The following is a 9,147-nucleotide window of genomic DNA, read 5'->3' as shown; positions in this document are numbered from 1 at the left end:
TTAAAATTAAAATCAAATATTTAAGCAGGCAAGCTAAAATAAGGAACTTTATAAACAGAATACAAATTAAATGGTAAGAGCAAAAAACAAGCAATGAGGATTTAATTAAGAAGAAATAAAATAATTCAGAATAAACTGATAAGTGGACAGGCTAAAATGTAACGCAATAAAATAGAGATTAATAATTAGAATAATAAAATATAAGCACAAAGAAAGAGGGTTAAAACACCAAGTTTATATAAAAAGTAAATTATGGAAATAAAATAAACAGTAAAACAGAAGACAGAATAAATAAAAGGAAGAAATAAATGAAATAAAAAGGTAAAAGGCGAAAAGTATGGAATAAAATAAATGAAAAGGTAAAACAGAAAATTAAATAAATAAAAGGACATAATAAATAAAAATGTAAAGGAAAACTCAACTAAGACAGTTACAGGCTGAATGTGTCTGAATGTGGCTGGAAACTAAGAGTTTAAGCTGATTTAGTGCCACCAGCGAGCTGAGCTTCAGACCAGGCCGCCACGGTTAGCATATTAGCTAGCTAGGTTAGCTAGCTAAACAGGCTACTATAAAGAGCTGTGGCTCGACTAATGTCACTCGTTTTGAAGTTAAACCGAGAAAATAAGCAGTTCAGGGTTAATCAGGTCGTAGCTGGAGAACCCAGTTTAGCTTTAGCGTTAGCTCGCTGCCTCACTGCTGTCATTCATCTGGCTGGCTGGGTAACATTAACATGGCTAGCCTTAGTTAGGCGATCTCTTCTGATGGTGTGAATCTATTCCCGGTGAAGTTCGGGATCTCTGGGGAAACTATGGAAGGTTTATCCTCCATTAGATTCCTTTATTTTTGAATAAGTGCGTTTGGGAACCCAGCAGTGAGGCAGCTTTGCTAGAACCCAGTGGTCCAGCGCTACTTTCGTACCCTACAGTCTCGTTTTGGTAGACAAAGGTGACGTAGGTGAATAAAGCGTATAAACTGACCAACCTGCTGTCTTTCAACCACTTTGAGAAGCTTTTCTTCATCCCTACAACATCTTTTTCTCTCTCCCTCTTCCGTTCCCTATGGGCCGCGTTCTCAAGCGCCTGTGTTTGGGAGCAGATGACAGGAGGGCAGGGGACGGAGTGGATGGGCGCCTGATTAGTGCTGTGCTGTTTTTTGATGTGTATTATCAGACTTGAACAAACAGCTCTTACAGAAAATGCAGACTAGAAATAATTTTCCGGCATCGTTTTGGCGCCCCCTCTAGTGCAGCGCCCCCTCTAGTGCAGCGCCCATATCCGCCGCATACGCTGCACACCCCCTTTTTGCGCCACTGAACACAAATACAACTTTTTGGTGTATAAAGAACCTCATCTCCACTGTTAAGCTTGCTGGAGGATCTTAGGACGTCCTGACCACTGAAGAACAGGGTAACAGAGTATCAGAGAAACAGATGCACTACAGTCTGTAACTGTAGAACTACAGAGTGAAACTATATGGTCAGTGGAGCTGATTTACACAAACAGTAACATCAATTATAATGGTCCTGAATTGTACTATTGAAACAGCAGTGGTCCTGTCCTGTTGGTCCTCATCCAAACCTCTTTACGTTTTAGAGTCTTTGGATTTCTGGCTTTTACAATCGGGTTTTTGAAAAACACTTTTTCAAAAGCTGCTTGGAAGATGAGGACAGAAATCTCTCTTACCCATTATACCCTGCAATCATTCAAAGGGCTTTGGTTTTTAATCCACTTCTCAATTTCTCTCCTCAGCCGCACAATCTTCGCTGCTGATACCCCACACAGCACTACGAGTACAGCCACCATCAGACCCAGCAGTATGGTCACCCACACTGGAACAGCAGCTCCTTTATCTGGCTGGTCACCTACAAAACACACACACAGGTTTGTAATACAGTGAGTTTAACTAAACACCATCATAAAGCTCAGCAGCAGATTCCTGCTCAGGGAATTCTGATTGGACAGATATCATATAATAACATACCTCTTCCCCCTGCTGACCCCACGGTCACTGTGTAGATGTGAATGACCTCTTTATTCAATTTGTCCATTACAGTATAAACACCACTATCAGACGGAGTCGCTCCTCTCAGCTGAAGAGCAGCCGATGTTCTCTGTTTATAGTCAGGTTTACACTGTAGTGACCGTCCATCCACTGTACAGATCTGACCACCGGATGGTCCAGCTGCACCTGTACTATCATAAAGCACCTCCACTGGATCGGGTATGTCTAAGTGGAGGACCAGAGATTCACCGGGCTTCATCTGAACTGAAGAATTCAATGCTGAGGGGAAAAAAAAGGAACTTCAATTAATTAGACTGCAGTACAGAGCTTGACTGAGCAGGGCAGACTTTCCCCTACAGGACAGCTTCTCTCACCCACTGTGTGAGTGTGAGTGTAAGAGAGTGTGTGAGTGTGTCAGTGTGTCAGTGCTTTGCTTGCCATTTGTTTTGTTGTAATTGTAAAGCATCCTTGGATTTGAGGAAGATGCTGTATTAATATCACCATCGTGATCTGCAATCTACAGTAAGCACAGCTGACCACAGATATCCGCCAATTCTGCGTGCCATGATAACAGTGATCTTTCCAGAGTACAGCTGCAGCAGTACGCTTGATTATCAGTCTCACACAACACCATAGGATGAAACATCATATGGTGTATATTTGCTTTAGACTAGTATTGAAAAAAATGCAACTGAGTGGAGAATCTCACCTGCTGTAACGGCCAGTAAAAGGAGTACTGTCTCTTTAAGATGGGCCAAAGAAAAGTTTGTGCTGTAACGGGACAAAGCCCGCTGGACCGTGCTCTTTGCCTTATTCTCATGCTTTTGATTCACGTACGAACAGACAGGTGAAGCTATGAGACCCAGCTTGATGTAGTCAAGTACATAATTAACCGGTCGGAATGTCGTCAATGTGTGCTCAAATCACTAGTTAGCATCATTAGAGAGTTCCACCTTAAAATCATGCAGCAGATCCATTCTGGTGGCTGAATTTAACTGTGCTATTTAAGGTGGAATGAGAAAATTCAAACAAGAAGCTGAGGCGCCACTGAAGCATTTAAGGTGGAACTGGAAGATATGGACAAGAAGCTGGCTTCAGCTTCGTGGAGAGCTGAAAGGCATGAAAAGGGATGAGGAGGTTGCTCTGTTTGTTTGACAGGTGAGCAACGTCAACCGATTTCTGCTGTTTCACAGAAGCAGTACGTGCGCATTGTTCTGCCTTGTTTGCTAATGTTTGTGATTGGTTAGCTTCCCGGCAGCAACTGTAGCGACAGTTTGCTAACCCACCACCTTGCTAATGTTAGCTACAGTTTCTTTTGCTGTTGTGTTCAAACATCGACACTCGTTCTCCAGAGTCATGTACTGCGCCTTTAATAGACAAAATAGTCAGCAGATTAATCCATAGTGAAAATACTTATTAAATGGATATAAAAAAGTAAAAAAGGACAACGTGGAATACCACATACTGCAATACTGTGAAACCTTCTGAGATGGTTATGACACCGTGAAAATCTCATACTGCTGCAACTCCATTCGGTAGATTAGAGAACATCACAGGATAAGAAAAAAGGTCACGCAAACTATCCAAGACTTTTGTGTGTTTTGTTGTAGCAGCTTTTTGAAAATGACCTGCACCTTTCAAGCCACACAAAACAATAGCCTGTTTTTCTAAAACCAGCCCCTTCCTGTCAAAGTAGGGCAGGGAATACCAACTAGACTCTCTAGAAACTGGCAGAAGTATCAATTCATCAGCTCTGTACAGATCTGAAGCACCTAGGCATCTAAGTCACTGGAGTTCCATCAGTAATGAAGAAAACAGATAAACACTTACATTTAATCATAAGCCGCACATTGCAGAGATCTTCACCACCACAGTCACACGTGTACCGAGCTCTCTTACTGAAATCAGCGTCAGTGATGATGAGAGAGAGATTCCCCTTCAGGTACTGATCATGGATCATCTGATATCCCTCCTTCACTGATCTACATGAAGTCTGATCACACTCAGCCAGAGGATCAGTGGGTTTACTGAACACAGTCCATCTGACCAAACCAGAGCATCTCCCAGAGCAGGGCAGAGTAGCAGAGTCATGGAGATTCACCTGTGTTGGAGCAACAGCTGATACAGACCCTGAAATAAAGAAAAAGGTACATTCAAGACAAGAGTTTATGGATAAAGAGCGCATTTTGAAATGTCACCATCATAGAAAAAACATTATGATCCAGCAGGTCTAGGTCCAATGAAGGTAAATATTCAGTGTACCCTCACTGATCCCTTTATTAAGAACGCAAAGTGCTCAGTGAGTGTGTATTACCTACTGCAATAACACATTCAAGGAGTAAAGTCTTGACGATATGACGATAAAGGAGTGCAGTTGTTACCAGCAGTGAATGTAGAGATCAGGAAGATCAGGATACAGAGAGCAGAACTGCTGGACCGCATGACTGACCTACAGACACACAACATCAAAAAGAACCATGAGAGAGAACCATTAGAAACACAGGGGAACAGAATACACAAGACATACATGAAATAAATAAGAGTAAATAGAACAAACAGAAAATCTGAATAGACAGAGATTCTCAGAAAGCAGGAGCATTATGGAGTCAAATTAGGGTCTTTAATGGTGACGAGAAAAAAAATATATCGCAAATATAAGATTAGCATTTTGCATTTTACGTTCCTGTTTTGTTTCTGCAATACTTTCCCTCTTTTGCGTTTCTTTCTTTTCTTTGCGCGTCACACTGCTTTTCTTTGCGTCTCGCGTTTTACGTTCCTCATTTTTTTTTGCGCTTCTCTCTTTTCTTTGCTCCGGTTTTACCCTCTGTGTGGGGGCGGGGAAAGAGGCGTGGCCAAGATCGAAAGGCGTGCCGTGAACGTTCCGCGTCATCAGTTGGAGCCACCGTCACACAGCACGGCAATTCGGTTTACTGGTATCATGGCAGACGGTCGCCCAGCTGGACCACAGCTATATACACTGATATATATACAGCTATATACACTGATATATACACAGCTATATACACTGATATATACACAGCTATATACACTGATATATACACAGCTATATACACTGATATATACACAGCTATATACACTGATATATACACAGCTATATACACTGATATATATACAGCTATATACACTGATATATACACAGCTATATACACTGATATATACACAGCTATATACACTGATATATATACAGCTATATACACTGATATATATACAGCTATATACACTGATATATATACACAGGTATATACACTGATATATATACAGCTATATACACTGATATATATACACAGCTATATACACTGATATATATACACAGCTATATACAGCTATATACACTGATATATATACACAGGTATATACACTGATATATATACAGGTATATACACTGATATATATACACAGCTATATACACTGATATATATACACAGCTATATACACTGATATATATACACAGCTATATACACTGATATATATACACAGGTATGTACACTGATATATACACAGGTATGTACACTGATATATACACAGGTATGTACACTGATATATATACACAGCTATATACACTGATATATATACACAGCTATATACACTGATATATATACACAGGTATATACACTGATATATACACACAGGTATGTACACTGATATATATACAGCTATATACACACTGATATATATACAGCTATATACACACTGATATATATACAGCTATATACACTGATATATATACAGCTATATACACTGATATATACACAGCTATATACAACTAATATATGTATACACAGCTATATACACTAATATATATACAGCTGTATACACTGATATATATACAGCTATATACACTGATATATATACACAGGTATATACACTGATATATACACAGGTATGTACACTGATATATATACACAGGTATATACACTGATATATACACACAGGTATGTACACTGATATATATACAGCTATATACACTGATATATATACAGCTATATACACACACTGATATATATACAGCTATATACACTGATATATATACAGCTATATACACTGATATATATACAGCTATATACACTGATATATATATACACAGCTATATACAACTAATATATGTATACACAGCTATATACACTGATATATATACAGCTGTATACACTGATATATATATACAGCTATATACACTGATATATATATATATATATATACAGCTATATACACTGATATATATATATATATACAGCTATATACACTGATATATATATATATATATATATACACACAGCTATATACACTGATATGTGTATATATATCAGTGTATATAGCTGTGTATATATATCAGTGTATATACCTGTATATACAGAGAGATAGAGAGAGAGAGAGACAGAGACAGAGAGAGAGAGAGACAGAGAGAGAGAGAGAGAGAGAGAGAGAGAGAGAGAGAGAGAGAGAGAGAGAGAGAGAGAGAGAGAGAGAGAGTGAGGGAGAGAGCGAGAAACTAATGAAGCCCGTTATTTCGTCTTTTGTGACCTCTGCAGGTGGAGAAAGTAAATGCTCCCTCATGTTGAGCTGGTGTGCTGATGTCTTCACTTCATCAGTGCATCAGTCCCGTCACAAGTGCACTGTACTTTTTTGGTTTCATTCCTGGTTTAGTCTCTTGTTGTTTATGCACTGCTGCCCAGGTTAGTGGTCCCTGAGTCTTACACCTCAACACTGAACCTGCGGTCTACTAATGCGCGCTCCCGAGATAACCCGACTAGATCCATCCACCCCAGGTGGCCAGATCCCTGTTCCATGATCAGTAAATCACAGTGATGCGCAGTTATGAAGGTAAAGCCTTGTTAAAAAATAACCTATAAATAAAATGTATATTCACTATAAACCGCGTCTTACCTTACGCGAGGAGTCGGACGAGGCTGGACAGCTGACAGCAGAGACAGGGAGAAGTTACACACGACGTCACGGGTGGGGGGACGGCAGATTCAACTCCAACGACCCGCCCACTTTCTCCTGCATTTAAACTGCAGCTGCGACACGGCTCATTTACATAACGCCCGCTTTTCTTTCTTCTTTTATACCAAGTCCAGACTGCAGCCGGCCACTCCACCGGACCCAGTTCACCTCGAGCTAGCCCAGTGTTTCCGCCAGGTCCACTTCAACGGCCCGTTCAGCAGCCCACCCTGCGCCGCCGCTCAGCCTCTCCTCAGCCCTCCTGCCTCTCATGGACGCCGTCGGTCCACCCAGAGCAGGACGGCCTCTGTCGCTCGGGCACAGCTTACAGAGGCTTACTGGACTACCACCCGGGTCTGACACCGGTCGGCGATGGAGGCTGACCCCTTCTGAGGGCATCGCGTCGCTCTACGCTCGTCTCCTCTGTGAGAAACGCACCACAGGGTGGATAAATCAACGGCGGGGCCTCTTCAGCGGAGGACGCTGTTCAGGGTTTCCTCAAACCGGTCACGGAGCTCTTGGACGGCCTGTGTCCACTACACCAGCTGAATCTCCTGCCCCATACAGTCCACCTTCCACGGCTGCCGCTGGGTTATACTTCTGAGAGGAACTAAGATGACGTCGACATAACCACAGCTGGTTTATGAGGGGTCTGGCCCCACCCATTATGGCAGAAACAGGCCTGCTGACCAGCAGAGGGCGCCCGCGAGCGAGTCCTCGGTGAATGGGAGTGAATGGAGCTCAGCGGCTAAAACCGAGCAGTTAAATCGCCTCTAATCTCAGAACCAGAACTTTCCTCTGATCTCACACAGCAGACGGACGAGTTCCACTAAAACACGGAAACCTCACCGCTGTGTTTCCTTCATTCTACAGTAAACGGGTTTCGGCCAGCAGGGGGCGGGCTTTACTGCTGGAGCGGGATGATTGACGGGCGAGCGGAGCAGCTCATTGGCTGTCAGCGCTCTCTGACGTCATGAACCTACATAAGGCGCCGTTTTAAACTCCTGTAGCTCGAGTTTAAAAGCTCTTAAAGACTTACCAGCGGTGTTAAAGTGTTTTATGATATTCCGTGCTCTGGAACTTTTTACATTTAAAATGTTTCAGCGTTTATAAACTATGATTTTGCTAAAATATTCCATATGAACCCATTCATAGCGCCTGAGAAACCTGTAAGACAGTGCAGAGAGTGGGAATTGCCCTTTCTACAAGCTCTCTGGTAATATGATTTTAGTTTTTCTGAGCGAATTTGATCAACATTTCAGTCGTTTATGTGGGTTTCCAATCAATAGCTGATAAATAAGCGCTGGACTAATCTTATGTTTTAAGCTTTAGGCTAAGACAAGCTTTGGTTTGAACCAGAGGTGGACGAAGTACACAAATCATGTTCCTGAGTTAAAGTAGAGACCCTAAATATTCCTCCAGTAAAAGCAGAAGTTCCTCCCTTTAGACCTCCACTTGAGTAAAAGTACTAAAGTATTTCCCTTCAAATGTACTTAAGTATAAAGTAAAAGTACTAAAAGAGGAATTCTGGCTCTGATGTCCTGTTATCATTTTTATAACCAGACTGGCTTCATGAACTCATTTCAGGTGAAGTCCTCCAGCGTCTCTCTTGGTAAACCAGTCTTTTAATAGAACGTCATTAATTAGTGACGCTGACGTCTATTAAAATGATCAGAAGCACAAAACACTGAAGGTAAACAGTTTCCATCAGGGAGAACCGAGTGGCTCTGAAATCACTTTTTACACACAAGCAAAGTTTCAGTTTCAGATTTATTTACAACTTAGTTCCAAGTTTAAGTTGAATAAAAACTGGCTTTAAACTCAGGATCACAGATGAGCTTCACTACGTCCCATAAGCGCTGGATTGGGGGGAATAGCCAGGCCACATCATTCATCTGAACTCTCCAGAACATTCCTCAAACCAGCGCTAGACAACTTGGGCCCGACGGCCCCTACTGGAACCATCCCATTATTGTGGGACTATATAAAGTCCATGAAGGACTACAAATGGTCACCAAGCAGTGGAACATCGTAATCAGCACACGATGATGTGTTCAAGAGGGCCAGTGGACCCAACCCATGCCATGGGAACACACCAGACACCAGTGTGGAGCCGTGTTAGTTTTGACAGCAAATTTTGATTTAGTTTTAGTCACAGTCCTTTGACTAAAATATCATTTAGTTTTA

The 9,147-nt window shown here is 41.6% G+C and overlaps 1 protein-coding gene across 2 annotated transcripts; it reads right to left on the bottom strand.

The window, feature by feature from the left end:
• Positions 1 to 346: 346 nt before the first annotated feature.
• Positions 347 to 7,616, bottom strand: LOC108415504. 2 transcript variants are annotated; one of them, XM_017688544.2, is made up of 6 exons: positions 6,904 to 7,616; positions 4,383 to 4,450; positions 3,832 to 4,131; positions 1,981 to 2,280; positions 1,683 to 1,861; positions 347 to 1,079 (listed from the first exon to the last, which is right to left on the bottom strand). In XM_017688544.2, the coding sequence occupies exons 2-5, from the start codon at positions 4,441 to 4,443 to the stop codon at positions 1,686 to 1,688; spliced, it is 837 nt and encodes a 278-aa protein (XP_017544033.1). In that variant the 5' UTR covers positions 4,444 to 4,450; positions 6,904 to 7,616; the 3' UTR covers positions 347 to 1,079; positions 1,683 to 1,685. The 2 variants fall into 2 exon arrangements, with proteins under 2 accessions (XP_017544033.1, XP_017544032.1); XM_017688543.2 differs by having other exon boundaries at positions 347 to 1,861.
• Between the last annotated feature and the right edge of the window lie 1,531 nt (positions 7,617 to 9,147).

This window comes from Pygocentrus nattereri, chromosome 20, assembly GCF_015220715.1.
Source record: "Pygocentrus nattereri isolate fPygNat1 chromosome 20, fPygNat1.pri, whole genome shotgun sequence".
NCBI lineage: Eukaryota > Metazoa > Chordata > Actinopteri > Characiformes > Serrasalmidae > Pygocentrus > Pygocentrus nattereri.
Note: the sequence above shows the minus strand (reverse complement) of the source record. Positions and strands in the feature narration are given on the sequence as shown.